The following is a 21,958-nucleotide window of genomic DNA, read 5'->3' on the forward strand; positions in this document are numbered from 1 at the left end:
CAATGACCGTAGCAATATAAAATAAAAAAACAAACATATCCATCGAGCATATAAAAATCAGTGTGCATCATCTTTGCGTGCCAAGGAAATTAGTTGTACTGGCCTATAGGCAGGGCCAGTAGGCTCAGGCAAGTGCATTAATGGCGTGAAAAGAAAAGCACAACCTGGGTCCAATAAGAACAGATCGATTGCAGGGACCAAACAGTACACATCAGGGAACATGAAATCTATAGATCCTGGTGAAATCAATGCAAATATAAGTATACATAAAAAGGATTACACGTATAGTGTATAGCTCATTCCACCAGGGCGACAGCAGCCACTACTGCCTTGGGAAGGGGAGTGCCTCTAAACGACATCTGTCAGGCAGCCACGTGGGCATCGCTGCACACGTTCACCAAACACTACTGCCTGGACAGCCAAGTCCGGAGAGACTGCTTCTTTGGTCGTTCTGTTCTCCAGGATTTTCTGGTGTGATCTTGGTTCGCAGACCCACCACCGGGGTTGGTATTGCTGGGGTATCTATTCTACGGGAAGGAATCTATAACTAACGTGTTTCTTTCAGATGTTCAAGTTACTTCCCTTCAGTAACGATATATCTGTAAGAAATATTAGTTGGTTATAGATTCCTTACCACCCCACCCAAAACTCCCCTTTCTATGAACTGATTTCTAGGGTTAAGGACATCCTTTCAGGACCCTAGTTTTGGGCACCAATGGTCAGTGTCTTGCATGGCTCTGCGTTTCTGGCGCGGAAAGTAGTGTACAGAACAGGCGTCACCGCGCAAGAGCGGCATCTAAGTAGCTGCCGCGATGTCATCCCGACGACCACCACGACGGACGCAGAACCAACCGACGCACAGAACGGCGCGGAGCCGACTGTCGGCGTTCAGTCAGCTTTCGGGACCGCTCCCGCAAAGCCTTCGGGGTCAACAACCGACAGTCGGAGCACGACTTGGGGTCGTGGTCGCGCTCCAGGCAAAAGAGGCGCACGTGGTGCGGATCTGTGACCGACATCAGCCTGTTACAGGAACTGCAGGCCTTAAACCCGAGCATCCCTCGTGCACCCGCTCGGAGTCAAAGACTCGAAACAAGAAGTCCACAAAAGTCGAGAAAAACATAGTAAAAAAATGACTGAGGTACCGCTCTTCCCGGATCTACGCTGGCTGGCATGGAAAAAGAAAGAACTGACATCATTGTGCGAGAGCGGTGTCTAAGTAGCTGCCGCGACTGTGAGAAGTTGGCCTGGTATATGCTGTCCACTAGTTATAGTGGGCACCTTGCACCAGTCCAAACAACCCTTATTAATGATTAGGTTAAAGACAACCTTTATTGAAAGCTATCCTAGTGGTAGCTATGGAGATCAGCCTTCAGGCTAAGTCTCGAAGGAATGTAAAGCAGCTTGGTTTACCAGATTATAAACTCTTGAATAACTAAATGAAAGGAGAACCACAGAAGGTATATATATTAAATATATGTATTTATTACTAAACACCCTCTACTAACCTCTTTATGAGATCAAACCATATATTAAGAAAGTGGTTTAAGAACCACGACTTGACTAGACACAGTGCCTAGAGCACGTAGAATCGCTGGGACCCCAAGGAACCACCCACGGTAGTGAAACACGGGACCCACAGGGGACGTGTGCAGTGTCAGAACATAGCCGCGAGCGCCGTACAATCCTATGGGAAAGTCGCGTTTGGAATTTTAGAGTTTAAGGACACTTAGGAGAGGACTGGGAGCAAACCCTTTCAGACTCCCACGTGAGCACCGGAGTACTCGTGTTACCTAACCCAGGGAAGCTGGGCGCATAGGTGTCAAATGGTGTCGGGAATCTTCAATGTCGTCAATGGAGAGTTGCTGCAAAGTGTTGCTACTGTGGAAAGGAAAAGTGTCCGATGTGATCCAAGCCTGGATCAAAGATGTGAAGAACCTGAAAGCAGAGGGGACAGAGTCTGGGTCACTTGCCAGTGACCAGGGGAACCATAGACGAATGCCCACCGATGTTGGGTGTTTCAGGTGTGATGAGGTGAAGCTTGACTCCACTGCCACGGAGACCAGAAGGCGTCGACGGACCACAGTCTGCAGGCGAGCTGTCCCACAAAGGATGTCGAGTGCTGGGGGGGTCGGTGTCCGGATGAGGGACCAACAAGCCTTGGCAACGGCAACCCACGCGGTGAGAGTAAAATGGCTTCACTGTGGACCAGCAAGGCCCTGTGGACTCTCCAAGCGATGGAGAGCCAGGGCACGTCTGGAGCAACCAGGTAAGCCCGTTGAAAGTCAAAGTACCCTTTTCAGGGACCCACAAGTCGACGGAAAAGGGATCGCAAAGGGACCTCGAGAGGAATCACTAAATACCAGCCCACGGGTCACTCGAAGAGTGTAGGCCAGTAATCTTTGGTAGAATCACTGGTCGGGGTCGGGACTACAAGTAGCCCAAAGCACAGCCTCGGGGATCGCCAAGAAGCATATGCTGCTGCAAATGTGCACGGTGTCCAGGGGTTCGGGTTGCACGGTCCCCACGAGGGCTTTGTATCTCAGGGTGGCTGAGAGCACGGATCGGCCTCGGGAAGCTTGGAAACCCACCTCCTGTGTTGCAAAGTCTTCGGAGTCCTTCAGGAGATGCGTAGTTGCAAACTGGACAGATGTGTCTTTGGTCCCTGCCTTGCAGGGGAGTAACTCCTGTACTCTAAGGGAGATTCTTCGGATATCCAACGTTGTGTAGATAGTAGAAGTTCTGGGATTCTGTAGCAGAGTTTCATCCAGGTAAATCTAAAGTCCTGTAGTCAGGGGTTCCTCCTTTATACCCAAGGAAGGGGTGTGACAAACTCTGGGGACCCACCTAAGGGAGGGTCAGGACAGAGGGGTGGCTACACCCATGTTCTTTGTCCAGTTTCGCGCCAGAGCAGGTGCTGGTAGCCCCTGCAACCGGTTTGAGCTGAACTATGCACATGGACACCAAATGTGCCCCCTGTGCAGACATCAAAGCACTCTTGGAGTGCATCCACCCAGCCCCAGTAAGCTAAAGCCTGTCTGGGAGGTGGTTACACCTCCCTGTGACAGGAAACCTATTGTCCAGGCCTCCCCTGCCTGGAATCACGTTATCCTGGCTGAAGAGGGGTAAAACCCCGAAACCGGTCCAAGGATGCTTGTTTCCAGTCCAGGGAGGACCGGGCTTGGCAGTTCGGGCTGGACTGTACTCATGAGGCACAGGGTCAAGACTGATTTGCATATGGCTGGGTTCAAACTAGAACGGCATGGTGAGCAAAAAAACGATGGATTTAGGCCCAGATCTCTGTACAGGGGTGAATGTATGACATTGTTCTGCATTCTGTCCATCAACTGTTGTTTTTGCATGTGTCACCCCGAGTGGGAAGGGTATGCCCAGACGTGGGTCCCGTGCTCTCCATGCCACTGGAACAAAGCTATCCTGGCTGAAGAGGGGTGAAACCCCGAAACCGGTCCTAGGATGCTTGTTTCCAGTCCAGGTAGGACCTGGCCTGGCGGTTCGGGCTGGACTGTACCCATGGAACAGCATGGTGAGCAAATAAACAATGGATTTAGGCCCAGATCTCTGCACTGGGGTGAATGTATGACATTGTATTCTGTCCATCAACTGTTGTTTTTGCTTTCGTCCAGCAGCAGGAGGACACGTGTCTGTGGTTGGCAGCATCCATTTTGTGATGCCAGGGTCTGTGAAGCTGGTACTGGGTGTACCGGGTAAGTCATGGTTCTCCCTCTAGTAGGGTGGAATCATACCTCCCACACCAGTTACTGGTGTGGAGGTATGATTCTAAGGTGTTTTTTTTTTATAAACACATTTTTATTCAGTTTACAGAAGGAATGCACCAGCCAATCAGCACCGTATTTCAATAATCGAGGATTACATTCACAAGTTCTCGTTATCCAGTTTACAGACATTAATAAAGCAGAAATGGGATGAAAACAGTCAAGCCCCTCATGATTAGAACCCCCCCCGCCCCCAGCCACTTCCCCCAAATTCTGCTGTATTTGTTAGGGCAACCACATGCCACGTACATAACTTTCTCCTGTGTGGCGCACCAATCCACCCCATTCTGCCAACGCCCCACACTTGGGGGATCAGGGCATTTCCAGGAGGTCGCAATGTCTCTTTTAGCTACCACCATAGCTGTAGTGAAGAACAGTTTTTCGTTGCGTGACCCGTCCAGCCCATAAGTGATGCCCAGGATCGTGTGCTTAAGGTCGTGTGGAACCCCCCACCCTAGAACCTCAGAGAGTTCTTCTTTGATGCCCTCCCAAAATCCCGCCTGGTGGGGGCAGGCCCAAACCATGTGAAGGAAGTCAGCGGGGTCATAGCCACACCTGGTACAGGCTGAGGACGGACTAAGCCCCGCGCGATGAAGGCGTACAGGGGTGAGATATGCGGCATGTAGGTAATAGAGCTGCACCAAGCGCAGCCTAGCGGATGCGGTGACCGTTCTGGGGGCTATAAGGGCATCACGCCAGTCTTCTTCTTCCAAGGGGCCCACCCAGTCCTCCCATTGTGCCAGCAGTCAGTCCAAGGAAGTCGGGGTGTTGTTAATCAGTGTACGGTAAATGCGGGAAATGTCACCTCTCCCCAGGCCCCAAAACATAATCTGGGCTTCAGGCGGGCTATGATCTGGCAACCGCGTACCTGTTCAGGTGTGAGCGTAGGGCATGCCGTAGCTGGAGGTAGCGAAAGAATTGCGAGTGGTGCAGCGAGTATCTGGTTTGGAGATCTTCGTAGGAGCGTATATGGTCATGATTCCAAGGCGTTTGACACCAAACACGACATGTTTCCATGCAGTCATTCCAAAGTTAGCATTTACCGCGGGTTTATAATGCACTTAAGAGTATATGGTATGGCTGCATCACAAACAACTCCGGAATAAAGGTTCCGAAGGCTGCAGAGGGGCTCTGCTCATGCATGGGCACCCTCTCACATAAAACCCAGCACCCTGCCTTCAGGATTGATAAGGACTGTCATAGGGGTGACTGATAGGTTTATATGTGCAGTGATATGGATATATATAGGGAACCTATATCTGAGTAAGGGGTGCATACACCACCTTATACAGGCTGCTGTAGCACACCTGTGGTGTCATTTTAAATGTTCTCCCAGGGGTGGCATAATACATGCTGCAGCCCCTGAGAGGCCTCTGGGGTACCTATGCCCTGGGTATATAGTATACCATATACTAGGGACTTATAAGGGTACCCCAGAATCCAATCTGTGGTGTACCTTAAGTACATGCAATCAATTTAGAGAGGAAGCAGCTAGGCTGGGGCTCTGGATAGCAGGGTCCCAGCCAGACTAAAGTCGAAAAACAGTGAAACATCAGCAAAAAGTGGGGGTAACCATAAGAAGCAGATCCTACTCTCCTACAGTGACGTCATCCCGGCAACCGCGATGCCGATGACGGATGCAGAGCCGACCGACACCACCTTCCGACGCGCAGAGGTACTGCTGACGAAAAAACTTTCCGGATCCAGTCTGACGCCTGGGGGTAATTCTAAGGTAAGGAGTCTATAACTAACTAATGTTTCTTACAGATACATCGTTACCGAAGGTAAGTAACTTGTGCATCTGTACATGAAAAGGTGGCAGAATGAAATAGGCAGTGAAATAGCAGAGAAAGGGTGACTAAGCCACTGAGCGATACTGTGAGATTCAACCAGTCTAGATAGCAAAGACAATATAGAATCAAAATAACATCACAAAATAAAATGATGGACGGAGTGTTGAAACTTTCGTTATTTTGCTCACCACGTCACCCCAGTTTTGACCTAGCCATATTCAAATCAGCCAACACAACATCGGAAAATAAAATGATTCAACCCAGATCTCTTGACTGGAGGTGAGTGGTTGAAAAGTATCAGCACTCAGTCCATCATCTTGTTGTGTTTACTATGTTCGCCCTAAGTGGCCATGGGTATACCCAGACATGGGTGCCTTGCTTGCTGTGGCACTGGATTCAAACTAGCCTGGATGGTGAGGGGTGATATCCCAGGATGCTTGTTTCCAGTCCAAGGAGGACCTAGCCTGGCAGTTCGGACTGGACTGTTCCTATGAGGTTCAGGGTTACACCTGATTTGCATATGGCTTGGTCCAAACTCTGGTGGCCTAGTGAGCAAAAGAATGAGGAATTCAACCCAGATCTCTTTAATTTGGGGTGAGTGGTTGAAACGTTTCAGCACTCCGTCCATCATCTTGATGTTTTTACAATGGTTCTTAACTCCAGCAAGCTAAACAAGATGTTTAAAGGAACAAACAGATGATGGAGACAATACACTGAAAGGGGAACACCTACACACATTCTGTGAGCATATCTGAAATTGTCAACCTATTGTAAATACATGGGGCAGCAAATGAAATGGTAGGAAAATGGTAGGAATCACTATCCAAGCAGACTCAAAGCTAACTTTTTCTAGGTATGAGACCAAATATATGAAAGAATTGTATATCTAGGGAGAGAGTATTAATTTCACAATTATTGCTAATTGCTAAGATAGTTGCAGCAAAGCTATGGAAACAATAGTGCACAACTTGAGTTTTTGGTACCTTAGCATTTGTGATACTGTGGCAATGGAATGATTAAGTAGACATATACTTAAAGAGCGAGATGATTTATTGTCAGTATGGCAACATATGTTGGATTTCATAGACCGAGACTGCAGAGAAACAATATATCCACTGGGTTTAAGAGAATTGTTCCTGTTTGATTAAAATTCTACCCTGCTTGTGGAATATAAGCAGGCTAAAGGAGTGTAAGTTTATAGAAGTAGAGATGAGACAAAGGCTGATATGAGAGGCATGGAGGGGTCGATAAAAAGGGAACCAGAGGTTGGAAAGCGTTGGCGGTACTGTGGTACTGTGATGTGCTGCTATATGTGAACCCCTTCAAAAAAGTAATTTCATAAAATTGAGTCAGAGAAATGCTTTTTTCAAAGCTTGCAAGGTATGTAGTATCAGATGCTTTGTTAAACAGGAAGACTGCCATCAGATAAGGTTTTATCAGATGGAATATTCACAGTCTTAAACTACTTTTACACTGCTGCTTGTTTAGCAACTGCCTTTAGAGAAGCATTGTTAACCCTATGCATATGTTTCTGTGAGCACTAGGGGGCCATGCATCTTTTTGTAATTCTAGACCTCACTGACCAAATGTGCGCATACAAAGGCAACAGCAATTCACCCACAAAATATTGCACGAAATAAAAAATGAGCTGAGTAATAGCCATCTTTAAGATTCTTCTTAATATTTTTTGTTGTCTCAGTCTGAACCATTAGCGAGCCTGTGGCACACCAGATATTTGCTCCTGTCTCATTCAATAGCATGTTTGACCTAATGGAACACAATACTTCAAAGCCTGCAATAAGACAAACATCTCGACTTCTCTATTTAATCTAGTAACTTTAAAGTTTGTATGAAACTGTATTTAAAAACTTAATTTCCATGTACATAGACTGATATCATGGTTCAATTTTTTTCTTTCCTTAGCTTGGGGGATGGGCTGTCTTTCCCCATGCGATCTTCTCAGTGTGAGTCCCGGAACCCGCTTTTAGGAAGCGAAGACCAGTGGGACGATGACGGAATGGAAGAAGACAATGAAGGTAATTTACATGATAGTCGTAAGTGTTGAATTATGGAGGCATATCCTCACCCATGTATGAAACCTAAAGGGTCTGAACACATTACTTTATTAGTTTCTTCTTGACATAACACAACTTTCTCTCAGTGATGATCAATTAATGTCTTAACAATGTATAATGCTGCAATACTGAGCCAATATTTAAGTTCAGACACAGCATTTGAAACTTCAAATTAATTTTGGTCCCTTACTGTTTTAGGCTTAAGGAAAAGTGGTTGTATGAATACTATTTGAACCGGCACCTCTATCTCAGGGAAAATCCTAGCATTTCACATGGATGTAATTGGGCTTAGTCTTCCAGCCCAGGCTTCACTCCAAAAAAGTAATGGTCTTTCTGATCAATAGATTTAACCACTGATTGCTCACCTTTGGAGTATTCCCCAGGCACCAGACTGAATTCCTTAATTTTCATAGCAGTGCTCCCACATGCCTCTAGGTGGCGCCTTGCCAAGTCTGGGAAGGTCATTGGGCCCTGGAAATAACAGAGCGGAGGTGCATCGATGGGCCACCCCCGCTCGCGAATGTCTGTTCCTTTCAATCTGTGCCTTCAAAGGTTGATCCAGAGGTCCGCTCCCTCTTTAGTTAGTATTTGCTGACTTTTCAATATTGAAATCTAGTGTGCATGTCTTCTTGACATAACACAACTTTCTCTCAGTGATGATCAATTAATGTCTTAACAATGTATAATGCTGCAATACTGAGCCAATATTTAAGTTCAGACACAGCATTTGAAACTTCAAATTAATTTTGGTCCCTTACTGTTTTAGGCTTAAGGAAAAGTGGTTGTAAGAATACTATTTGAACCGGCACCTCTATCTCAGGGAAAATCCTAGCATTTCACATGGATGTAATTGGGCTTAGTCTTCCAGCCCAGGCTTCACTCCAAAAAAGTAATGGTCTTTCTGATCAATAGATTTAACCACTGATTGCTCACCTTTGGAGTATTCCCCAGGCACCAGACTGAATTCCTTAATTTTCATAGCAGTGCTCCCACATGCCTCTAGGTGGCGCCTTGCCAAGTCTGGGAAGGTCATTGGGCCCTGGAAATAACAGAGCGGAGGTGCATAGATGGGCCACCCCCGCTCGTGAATGTCTGTTCCTTTCAATCTGTGCCTTCAAAGGTTGATCCAGAGGTCCGCTCCCTCTTTAGTTAGTATTTGCTGACTTTTCAATATTGAAATCTAGTGTGCAAGGGAAAGATTTACTTCCCCCCTCCCCCCCCCCAAAAATTATAGGGTTCAAAATATGTTGAGACTGTTGAAAACAATGTCATTGACAGACTCGCATGAGGTGTGCCTTTGGTGTTTGGGCTCAGAGCACAACTCCAATTCATAAGACCAGTGCACTCTCATGCACCTGAAGGCGATCCAGGACCGTGAAGCAAAACTGTTTGTTGGCAAACATAAGAAAAAGTCACAAACCTCGCATTAGGCGCACTCTTGTTCCAAGTCGAGGACGCAGACCCACTCCCGGTCCCCTAGCTGATCCTGCAACTGGTCTTTATTGTTGTGAAAGTTGTCCGATAAGTCAAATTCAAAATCGAAGAGGAAACATAAGAAGGACTCTGCTCCATCCTGCAACTCTAATCAAAGAGTGGTCATGTGGACATCAAGGTGCCACTCTATCTCGCTCCTGATCCCAGATTGAGGAGCAGATTCTGCAATTGATCGTGATGCACCCTAGGCCAGTTGCAACTCCAAAGCAGGATAAGGTCTTTAAAGAGGCTATGCTGCATATTTTTAACACTCTACCAGCTTCCTTTGGCACGCGTTTGGGTCTTGAAGGATCTACAGGGGCCTCCAGTCGGGTTTTCTCAGACGAATCTGTCCTTGGTGCTGTCTGAGGCCTCGAACCTGTCTCAAGTTCCTCACTGACTTTGGTGCAGACTTCTACTCTAGCTCTAAGACCTGTGCCAGTCACTCTTTTATCGATTACAGACCGACATCGCCCGTGGGGTATCCAGTGCAGACTCTGATTTCTGCCCCCAAACTGAATTCATCCTGATCCAGAATTAGGTTGCCCTCTGACTCCAACCCAGAGCATGTGGGTATGGTACAGCCTGATTCTTACAATGTACCTTCTCAACCACTGAGCCAGGCTCAGAGCACCATCATCTTTTTGGTTTACAACTCTAACTAAAGTTTCCCACCACTTGGAGATTTCAATAGTGATGAAGGTTATGACTTACACCACATTATGATGATAACAGTTTATTCATGGATTTTTAGAAGTCCAGTGGTCTTCATACTTCCCCTGAAATACGGTTGATTTCCTCCTGTGAACCACCAATGTAACATAGTGCTTCTTTAGCTGTGGTAATTCCTGTGACAATTCCATATGCTGCTGAGGTCGTGGACCTACAACTTCCTTCTGTTGAAGTTAAAACAAACATCATTTCAAAAGTCCTACAACATGGGCTTGCTTCCTCTGAGCCCTTAATCCTATTAACAGAAGCCTTCCCAGACACTCTGATGGACACTTGGTCTTAGCTTTGGTCTTGCCCATCAATGAACAGACAGGTGGCCAAACACCAAAATTTGGTGTTCCAAGCTTCCAAGCAACGTGAATCCTAATGCATTTCTCATGACCTCCCTGAACAGAGTCAAAAAGGATTGAGGCGTTCAAAAATAAAAACGTATTCTTCTGCCAGCCTAGTCTTGAGGTCAGTCAACAAGATTTGCCTACTAGGCCAACATATGTACTCTCTCTGGGACATAGCCAGTAAGAGTTTGCTGGCAGTCCCACACGAATTTAGGGCCCCCTCCTCTTAAACAATTCAAAAAGGTCAGAATGAAGCCAAATACGTGATTTGTGCTGGTGTGGATACTACCAGTTGCTTGGCGTGGGCGATTGGCACTAGGGTAGCTTTCCGTCCCGTTGCATGGATGCGATCAATTAGTTTTTTTATGTGTTGTGCAGGACTTTCTTATGGATATGCCATTGAATGGATTCTGCCTTATTGGCAAAATTCCTGAATACACCTTAGAACGCTTTATGAAAGTTGGGCCACAGTGCTTTCCTTGGGCCTCTGAACCCCTTCCAGACAGTTTACTCATCAGTCTCAGTCTTTCTGAGGCTACTGCAGAGGATTGGCATACAGGAAATGTCAGGCCCCACTGGAGTCACCTCTGTCCCGTGGCCTGAGATGGGGCTTCATGGGACAAGGTGCATGTCATCAATGGCATAAGCCTCCAAGCCACTTTAGCTTGACCTTAGTGGCGGACACGGACCCTGTAGGACACACGATCCAACACTTTCTCCCCGGGTGGCAATTAGTCAACTATCACAGGTGGGTCCTTCAGATCGCCCAGCGTGGATATTTTATTTGTTTTGTCTTTGGCCCAACAAGGTCTTGCAGTAGGCACTATGAAATATTATTAGTTGGCTATTTCGGCCTTATTGTGTTTACCAAAAATCCTTGTTTAAATAACCTGTTGTGATACGTTTTCTTAAAGGTTTGGCACCCGTTTTCTCTCAGACGTTAAGGGATGCCACAATGGGACCTTATTTTGGTCCTGAAATTTTCTCATCTGTACTCCCTTCGAACCAATACACAGCCGCCCTTTGTGTCATCTGACCCTTAAGACGGTCTGCCTCATTCCGATCACTTAAGCTTGTTGCGTGAACGAGTTCCAGGTCCTCTCAGTGGAACTGCCCTATACCATCCTTTTTACCAGACAAACTGGTGCTAAGGATCTGGCGGCTTTCTTGCTGAAAGTTGTGACTCCTTTTCATGTAGGACAATCCCTCAGTCTCCCACCGTTCTTCACCTTGCCCCATTCCTCAAAACACAGAGACTCCATCAGCTGGACCCCAAAAGACGATCTGTTTTTTGTGGGGTTCTTTGGTAAAAAGAAAGAAAAGGTGGAGCAGAAAAAACTCTGTTGAGGTTAATAGTCTTCATGAGGAATATAAAGAGAGAAAGTATACCAGAAAGAGCCTTACCAAAGGGAAGTAACTTGTTCTTTGTGTTTCAGCTTTGGAAGTGAATTTTGATGAGGAATTGTTTCAGGGCAAACTGATTAGGTAGAAAACAAGTATTGTCCTCTGGTGAGGCAAACATATCTTGCAAGAGAGCAACTACTGGAAGGCGTTCAAGATGTGGCGATAGTCCCACCGAAGGAAGTGGTAAGGGTTTTCTATTGGTGACAGTGAAGAGTTGCTTTTCAAAGTGATTCCTTCTGATTGTGTGGGAGCCACATGAAAGATGGAGCTTCTTGTAATGATGTAACATGGCTCCATGCCAGAACACTAGGCATGGAACCAGCTTGTTCTGAGGTTCTGTCATGTGAGGGTTCTATGATGACAGTTGATATGCTGGCTGTTGGTTGAGGCTGTAATAAATACCTCTTACCACATATCTTCATCTGGGGTGGATTTACTTTATTACACTGGCGACGTTTGGGCGGAGAAAAGAACGCAGAGGAAGGGACAGTCTCAACAGCAACAAAGAAGGAAGAGCTTGGATTATTTCAGAGAAAAAAAAGGTGATAACTTACAGAGACGTGCTGGATGAGGATCCAGCGTTTTGAAGCATGTTCAAGCAGTGAAAAGTGGGAAATTGCGGTTGTAAGAGCCTTGTGGAAAGCTGTTTGAGCAGGTACTGAGGATCAAAGTGGTCTCTACGCTTCACGACGTCTGAAGGTCAGTGAGCAATTGAAAAAGGACTGAAGGCTGTGGGAAAGGTTGGCGGCCATCTTGAGTGTGGTGAAAGGAGAAGAACAAGCCAGACTAACTAAAGAAAATAGACCGGATGTTTGGTTGCGGCCATTTTGAGTGAGGAAAACGATCCGAGATTGCTCAAAGAGGAAGCAAGCCCAACTGCCTGAAGAAAATGGACCAAATGTTTCGTGGTGGCCATCTTAGATGAGGAAGAGTTTGGTTGCGGCCATTTTGAGTGAGGAAAACGATCCGAGATTGCTCAAAGAGAAAGCAAGCCCAACTGCCTGAAGAAAATGGACCAAATGTTTTGTGGCGGCCATCTTAGATGAGGAAGAAGGAATTTTTTCTTATATATTTTTTTTTTTTTTTTTTTTTTTAATTCTTTTTTGCAGCACAAGTGTTGGAGGACATCGAAGAAGATCATCGACGGTCTATTGGAAGTTGAGAATTGGACGGAGACTGGATAAGGATCACTATATTGGTTGGTGGTCAGGGGAATAAACGTTTCTTTTGAAACTTGATTACACTTGTGGAATACAAGTATTTGAGCGTTGTAAATTGAATTAAACTGAAAAGGTCATCTGCGGTGACAAACACACCATCAACAAACGTGTTTGATATAGCGGTATCGTGCTGGGACATATGGTGACTGACACATCTTTTGGACTTTAAGCACTTTTAGCAACTAGTTGGGTTGTGGGGAAGTAGTGATTTACACCTCTTGTGAGTATGCAGAATGTTACAGCGCCGCCGTTTTTCTTGTCAGATCCAGGAGAACCGGTTATTAAGTGGAAGAAATGGAAAAAGATTTTTGAAAATTATGCCAGGGTGTGTGGAACGAATTTGAGTGGTGAAAGGAAGCAGGCACTTTTGTTACATTGTTTAGGGGGCGAAGGACAAGAGGTGTTGGAAAATCTACCTCCTTTGTCGCAAAATGATCAGAGGGGGTTGAATGAATATGAAATATGTGCAAGACAACTAGATTTACATTACTTGCCAAAGATTAGTACTATTATGGAAAGGTACCATTTTGGTTTGCGGGAGCAAAGAAAAGAGGAGAGTGTGGAAGAATATATTACGGCTTTGCGGAAGTTGGCTTCAAGTTGTAAATTTGGGGCGTTGGTAGAGGAAAGGATTAGAGATCAGTTTGTGCTGAGGTGTTGCAGTGATAAAGTGAGGGAAGAACTCTGGCTAAAGGACGAGCCACCGTTGGATGAGGTTATTAGTATTGCAAAAAGGGTAGAGCATATGTTAAAGTGTGTTGGAGAACTAAGTAAAGAACATAAAGAAGACAAGATCAGTGTAAAAGCACAAGAAGTGGAGTGTCGAGCCATACAAAAAGATGAGAGGGAAAAAAATTATGAGGGTGTCTGCGAGAAAGGTGTTGTAATAGAAAAAAACGCAGGAAAGACACAAGGGAATAGGAGGTTTGCAACAACTTTTCAGGGAAATTGCTACAGATGTGGAAGATTTGGACACATGGCTAATGCAAGTGAGTGTCCTGCTAATAGGGTTACTTGCAATGTATGTGGGAAAAGAGGACATTTTGGGAAAAATTGTAGGATGAGGAATAGGAGAGATTCAAGATCAGAAATAAAGGAAGTCCGTTTTCAAGTTAGTGAGAGTGAGGTGGAACATCCCTCTGAGTAGGTTTTGGTGGGGGATGTTAGAGTCAAAATGAAATTTGATTCATGCTCTCACATCACGTTTCTCTCAAAGGATCTTTTTATGAAGAATTTTCAAGGAAGGAAGAAACTGTCCAAACCTAATATTAAACCTACGGGTTATGGTGGGTTGCCAATTAAGTTATTAGGTTATTTTGATGACTGCATTGAGTACAATGGTAGGTTCACTGATGCTAGGATTTATGTTGCTGAGAGGGGTGATAATTTGTTGAGCTGGAGTCATATGCTGGCTGTTGGTTGAGGCTGTAATAAATACCTCTTACCACATATCTTCATCTGGGGTGGATTTACTTTATTACACTTCTCAGCCCGGTAGATTGCTAGGTGGAAGACTTTATGGCTGGTATAGATCAAACTAATGAATGTTACAAAGCAGGCTCAACACTAGAGGATAACGCTACGCATTATTGGCAGGTTGTTACTACTTGCTTTCGTTATTGTTGGTGCTTTAACTACTTTAGTAGTTTTAAGGAGGGAGACACGTCGCCAACATACCTTCACTTATATTTAACATTGTTTTAACGAGCGAAAGCCAAACTATAGTGCTAACATTGATTTCCTTTTAAGTAGCGGAAAATTTAATTTGAAAGGAGTAACCTTGTTTACATTGTCAACCGCATGTTCTAGCCAAAATGTAGCTCTCCCAAGCAAGTATATTCCCAGAAGCAGGCAGGATATGCAGCCAGTGTGACAGGGAGAACCCTCAGTGTGCAAGCTTTGCAGCTGGTGTGACATGAGAGAGATTGAGAGACGACTGGCTCAGCTACAGATGTTATGGGGAGCTTCAGTTTGCAAATTTAGCTACTACATCTAGTGTGACGGGAGACATGATCCGGGCTCCTCATTCAGGTTACAAAAGTACATGGAAAGTGACGAGAGAAAATACCATTGAGCCCTGTGTTGTTGATACCTATCAAAACACGTCTTTAGGGAGGGATGGATTAAGTGATGTGCCTGGTGGCTAAATTGCTAGCGTTCCAGTCTAATGATCTGCTTTGCAATCTGGATTTTAGTCCTGTCTTCTGCACTTGACTAAACAAGCATTTACAATGAAATAGGTCTCGCATTTGCGAGAGTTTGAGCTATTGGCATTATAAATGGCAATGCCTTTTATTTATCTGTTTTGATAACTAACACATAAAAGGTATTAGTGCAAACTCTTGAAGATGCAAGACCTTTTTCATTTCAAAGAAGCGGCCGCCATTGTCCCGGGCTGCTTGGAAAGTGAAATCGCGCATGGTGCGCTGAATGTTGCAGGAGAGCATGTCGTGTCTGCAGTAGGAGAAACTCCTTAAAAAAAATAGTGCTTAAAGACTAAATAAGACATACGGTGTAACAACAGAAGTAAGCGGGCCAGTCCACATGGGAGGTTACAAGTGAAGACAAGGCGGTACTAAAGAGGGACTAACAAGCCTATTAACGAATCAGAAGCCTAATGGGGTTAGCGTGCCCTCATAGTGAATTAAACTTCCAAAACTATTTCGCTGTATAGGCCAGGCTAGACTTTGTAGGCGGGATTGATATATTTATTTTCCATCTTTACTTGTGAAAAGAGCTAGAGAAATGCTTCAGAGTTACTTCCTGCTTAGTTTTTAAAATCGAACTTTATGGTGGTATCAGTTTTTTGATAACTTAAACAGAAAAGCAAATTTGTAAAACAGTTCTACCACTCATCACTCCTCCAGAGCTGGAAGACACATCCTTGGCTAGGAGAGTTGGAGGATAATGGATTTCAGCTGGGCCTGGGAAAAGCCAATGGGTGTAAAGTTGACCACTTAACAGGGATTAGCCTTCTGGGCTTAGACAGGGACAGTTGACAGACCAAAGAGCACTACCTCTTTTTACTTGGAGGTGCCAGGGAGGGCTTCTCCTATACATCCCTTCTAGGCGGTCAGTATTCAGCCACACCAGGATGGAGATCAAATTCAGGTAGGGTAGCGGCCAGGAAGCTGAAGACAGGCCTGCCTAATGGTGGCCCGTCTTCAGCAGGTGTGCCCTGCCATCTTGACAGAGGGGCTCCGGGGCAATTTTACAGTAAGGCAAGAGTAAGCACTGCAAAAAGTGGTTTGAGGACTTCTGGAAAATTGTTAGGATTGGCTCGTAGAATTCCTCCAGTCACTGGCTGGTGCACAGGATAAATCTAGAACCTCCACCATCACCTCCTCAGAATATTCCTAGAAAGGCTCGAGCTGAAGAGTACTGACTTATGGCTCTTCCTAAAAGAAGATTCAAAGACTACTGAATCTTGCTTGCACCCAGGGACTGGAACTCTTCAAAGGTCAAGAGGTTGACCTCCTGTTTACTTGCTTCAGGGACCCAAACCGCAGAAGGACTCCCGATTCCAAGTCGGTCCAGCTGACTAATGAGGACTGGGTTTGTTCTGAAGGAGACCTGGCTAGAGAGAGATCGGCTGCCATGAAAAGCCTGCACCCAGGAGCAGGGGCTGCAGGACTGACTACAAGTAGTTTCCCTGCAGTTTGAGACTAAACTTGAAAGTTGACCAGGGCAATCTTATGGGTGTATCCGGCCCTCCGACCTTCACTCCATTGCGGTGAGCCTGCATTGTGCTTAGATCACAGTCCACTGCGAACTGCTGTTTTTCCATAGTGCTTGACTTTTTCTAGGCACTTTTTGCCTTAAAGCTTTACAAAATCATATCTCTGGTTCCCCTTAGCCTATTGTGACGATCTTGGTGTCTTTTTACTCATTAAATCTGCTTCTGTTATTCTAAATAGTTCTGAAAATTTGTATGTGCTGTTTTCTTTCATTTAGAATTGTTGGTTCTTCTGGAGCTTGTCATGCATTTCTGTGGGGATTGCCTGCTCTTTGTACATAGCTATCAGCGGTTGAGCAGAGATTCTCTTTTAACCTAATCATAATCAGTTTATTGAATTGGTAGCGGTACCCCACCCAAATTAATAACCCCAAATCTGACAATGCTGCACAAAAACCCTTCTTAAACTGTGATTGTACCGACCATCTATTTTATTTCCTAGGTGTGTGGCATTTATTTCGTGAGACGAACGGCATTTTCTAGTGTTAAACTCTCGCCCAGCTCATATTTGAAAGCCAACCCCTTCCATTATTACCCAGTCAGTCAGCAAATCTTCTTGGTTTAAAAATCCTTTCCATTGAAGTATATTTTTTAATTTGGGGCACGAAATATCTTGCTCATTCCAAATTCACAATACATAAGTGATTATCACATCATTCATGTGTATGCATTTTATACTACTTAGGTCTTATTAGGTTTTGCACAAAACTATCTTTAAGACAAATGCTCTGAATACTGTTTCTTGGAGGCGTATAATGGTAGCAAAGTGAACAAAATATGTTTGACAATCACGCTCCTCCCTATAAAGTTTAGACATACAGATCCAGTTCACTATGGATTATAGCCCTAAGTCATGGTACATACAGAAGGTCATGAAGTGGTTCATGAGGCTGCAAATTCACCAGCAGATAGTGGGCCTAGTGCACCTCATTATGTACTTAGAAGGACTACACCTTCTCGCCTTTGGCCCTGACTGGAACTTGTAGAACTAACCTTGACACCGGCAAATTGTCTAACCAAGTAGGCTTAGGGCTGGTGGGCGGTCCTCAAACTGCCAGTGGCCGCTGAACCTCTACGGCACAAAATCCACCATTGCTCATTTCGTAAAGAGCACTGAGCCCATCCTTTTCTTCGCACAGCTCTGGGATATTTAACAGCACTAAGAGGAGTGAGGGGCGGTATGGATGGATGTGCATGGGAAGCGTGTTTCTTTTGCACTCCCATCATTTGTCATTTAAAAGATCAGCCAGTCAGAGTTTAGCTTCCCTTCTATTTACTATTGGAGATGTTTGTTCACCTGTGTCAGCCAGGGTTAAGGTGTGGGGCTCTGTCTGTAGGCGATATAGCCAGGTTGAGTAAGTGATCCTTTTAGTAGCTGTAATTTACTTAATGGCCCGTACCTGAACATCACCCAGCACCATGAGCTCAAGTGTACAGAGAAGGCGCGCACACCAGTTCTAACAACTGGGCTACTGTTTCAACACGCTGCATTATTTAGCGTGCACAAACTGAGGACCGTGTCCGGTGCACGGCAGCCTTGAGCCAAGGATCTCGGATGTTGCTGAGGACTTCAAGAATGATCCATGTGTTTGTAACTAGAGGAGCACCTGAGAAAGGGGAGAATTCCAGGTTTTGGGCAGGAATCGGTCTGAGATCATTTATTTTACAATTGAAACGGAAATGATTGAGATGTATAAAGCACTCTGTGGATTCCTTTTGGCCCATCCTGTTTCCCAGATGGTTCGAGTGCTTCGGTTTTCCGTTATCATTACATGCCGACAACTGGCCACTACGGTGCGTTCAGCATGGGTCTGTGAAAGCAAAGTATCTGGATTCTGGTCATTATGACTGCGTAACTGTGACTTGTGGATCCAAATTATTTGCATTCTGGAAGCGGTTCATACATTGATGGTTAGAAACCAATGTATGAAGGCCTTTTGCATTTCTTAACGGGCCGAATAGCAATTTCAGACCATTAAGAAATGCATAACAGCCTTTTCCTATGTACAAAGCCCTATTAGGGAATCACAAAATGAGATTTCTACCCAGATGAAATCGCATTTTGCGATTCCCTAAATAGGAAATCTCAAATAGGGATTTCCTATTTGCGATTTCTTAGCACAAGTACAAAGCATTTCCTAAATGCAAATGAGCATTAAGGAAATGCAATTACCATTGGCTCAAAGTCGATGGTAACCATGTGCAACTTTAAAAAAGCACCCAAAGATGATTTTTTTATGAAGAGCAATAGAGTGCATGCCAGCTCCTAGGCCAATGTGTGCTCTACACGTGCACCACTATTATTGTGGTGCATTTCGGGGGGGGGGGGGGGGGGCACTATGCCCATAGCCATCTTTGGTTTAACATTTCCAAAATAGCGGTTTTCAAATAAGAAATTGCTATTTTGGAAATGCAAAACTGGCCCGTTGGTACGAATGGCATGTGATTTCCTAATAGCGATTCCTACTGTGTAGTACTCTATATCAGGAAATAGGTAATTTCATACACATCATTTTGCATTTCCTAAATAGCGATTCCTATGGAGTCGCTATTTAGAAAATGCTAAATTGCATCTTCGTACATCTGGCCCATTGTCTTTTCTCCTAACAACTCCTTGTTAACCCTTTAAAGAGTCATGATGTCCCCGGGGGCCTGGATCCCGAGGACAGTCATAGTCAGTCCTACCCTTATCTTTCTCATATTGTGCCTTGCCTGGTGGCCTCTTTCACTGATATGAATACCAAATGGCAGCCTTTGAAAGGATGACTTTGTTTGAGTTAATCTTGGACTCTGGTTTGATGAGGCCTCCATCCAACTCTTAAAATTCCAGACGAGCAATCCATTCTGCAAGGAACTTTGGCTACTGTTTCTGAGTCAAGCATTTTAAAAACAAATATCTACATCCTGGATGATTTCCGGTTGGGGTAGTGATTGAAATTAAACATGCTCAATAAATCTATTGATCATATCCCTAAACTGCTAACTTCTTAGAAGGTGGGATTTAAGCTTCGTTTTCCCCGTCCTCTTTACATTATCTGGTCTTTGTCAGTGCTGTTCTCACTTAGTGGTGCAAGGCGTACCACTTCCTCTCAGACTGACATACAAGGTCTTTGAATATCAGGAGAGACAGGTATGAAATGACAATAATTATGTTTATGCACATAGTGTGCTAACAATTGACATCTAGAGGATTCTGCTATTTTCCACAGAAGTTTCATTTGTCTCTGATAGAATGCATAGCTGTAGCAAGCTAGGCTATGATGCCCACATGTCTTTTTAAAATATTTCTGTTTTTCATTTAAAAAAATATATATATTTTGAATGGCTTAAAAGAACATACAAGTCATGTTAGCATTGTACTTACATCCTAAGGCAGCATATCTGTTACACAATGTAAATCGGTAAACACAATGGTGTTGCAGGAGTTTTCAGGATTATTATTGCAAATGAGGCCTGCCTACCAGAGAGGCCTAGGAAACTCTATAATAAATCTCTATAAACTGCCCATTCCCACAGTAACCTATCATCAGGAAAAGGAAAGAGATTATGCATCCTGCCCTCCTACAGACATAACATTGATTAGAGCCTCTGGAACTAGTCCTTTTGCTGGGACTTACTAGGTCATGTGGAGAAAGATATATAAATGATACCATAGGGGTTAGAGGGTCACCTTCATTTTATAGCATGGGTGAGAGATCACCCAGGTATGACTCCGTATCATAAGTAGGAGGCCCACTGCGGTCTGGTGTCACTATTGGTGTGCTCCTTAAAATCATGTAGGATTGTGTCCCAGAACTCTGCTAATGTGTACTTGTGCAGACCTCTCCTTTTTTCCCTGTGTATGGGCGTACTCTCCACACTTACCCACCTTATAACTTCCTTTCTCCACTGTAAAAGCAGGGGAGGGAGTGGGAACTTACCTCATTGGCATGGCTATGTTAGCTAAAAGGAGAGACAAATCTATAAATCCCATAGTGTCCTTCTTATTTGTAGGTCTAGGGAACAGTCCCAACAAGCAGCGTTGAGCATTGGTAACATCTGATCGCTTAGTAGCTTGCTAGATATTCATGTAGCACCTTTCTCCAATATTGTTGTAGCAATGAGCAAGACCACATCATATGCATGGAGATGGTCAGCATCGCTTACAAACGTCCGTCACAGCTGGTAAACCAAGTGTAGCCTGTGGGGGTTAAGTAGGGACATTTGAGGATATTAAAGTGTATGAATTTGGCATTCCTGGGGATATCACAGTGATATCTGAGGAATCTCAACCAGAGTCATTGAGCCCCAGAGATATCTCTTATTGGTGCCTTAAGGGAGGTAGTGCAAAGGAGGGGTCCCATTAGAATGTTTTGTAAACCCATGTGATAAGGCACCAACCATGCTCAATGCTATGTAGTGTATCGAGTAGTGGGTGCACATCCGATTCTCGGTTCTTCCTAAGCGGGAGAAGTAGAGAGTATCAGCTTGGTCGAGCCACTTTGGGGGAAGCTATGCTTCAAGCAGCTGTGGGCCGTAGACGGGAGTAAAGGCCAGAACACAAAACGCCGGGGAATAGTGTGCTCTGTAGGGCACCATTGCGTATCTGGGCATGCAGTATTCTTGTCTCCTCGTGATGGTACCCAGCGAACCAGTATGCCACCCACTGGAGCTGCACTGCCAGGTAGTAGTCTCGTAAGTCAGGCGCTCCCATGCCCCCCCCCCCCCGATGGTGGCAGCTTGACCTTATGTAGTACAACTCTACCAATCCTTTAGCCCACTATTAATCCCACCAAAAGGGACTCAAGATCTCAGAAAATCCTGGGGGAATGGGGACCAATACTGGGAGATTTGCAAAGAAATATAAAAGCGAGAGAGCATCATCATCTGTGACAGGACTACTCAGCCAGCCATAAACAGACGGAGGGTGGTACAGAACTGGGTCTACGATCGGAACGATCTCACTGCTCTGCCCAGGTTCCCTTCCAGGGTATCCATTTGTTCATGATATATTTGAATGGTAAGATATCTTAAAGTAGCGGAGGCCCAGGCCAGTCGGTCCTCACCAAGGTGGGTCTTCTGCTCCAGCGTGTTCTTTCTGAGGGGAAAGATCGAAGATTTGCTATAATTAACTTGTAACCTAGAAAGAGCACCGAACTCGCAATGCTCCAGCAATAGCAGTCATGCCCACTGTAAACCTTGCACATATATGAGCATATCATCCGTGTACAGGTTGTGGGCCTGTGTTCGCTCACTGAAAGGTATGCTGCACCCCTGTCCCAAGTTTCAGACCTTATGAGAAAAAAGGGTCAAGGAGGAGGGCAAAGAGAATTGGGGGCAGTCCTACCTCACCAAAGTTAGAATTGATTGGATATATGCTGCCAGGTTCTAACTCTTGCCAGTCTGATCAACTCCGAATC

At 45.0% G+C, this 21,958-nt stretch overlaps 1 protein-coding gene across 2 annotated transcripts in view; it reads left to right on the forward strand.

Moving 5' to 3' along the window:
* ZDHHC15 (zDHHC palmitoyltransferase 15) overlaps positions 1–21,958 on the forward strand; it is a 189,775-nt gene that overhangs the window by 153,117 nt on the left and 14,700 nt on the right. For both annotated transcript variants that reach the window (XM_085608240.1, XM_085608241.1), the window contains one exon: positions 7,508–7,620. In XM_085608240.1, the coding sequence (XP_085464366.1) occupies positions 7,508–7,620 (113 nt within the window). The remainder of the gene's footprint in view (positions 1–7,507; positions 7,621–21,958) is intronic.

This window comes from Triturus cristatus, chromosome 5_2, assembly GCF_964204655.1.
Source record: "Triturus cristatus chromosome 5_2, aTriCri1.1, whole genome shotgun sequence".
NCBI lineage: Eukaryota > Metazoa > Chordata > Amphibia > Caudata > Salamandridae > Triturus > Triturus cristatus.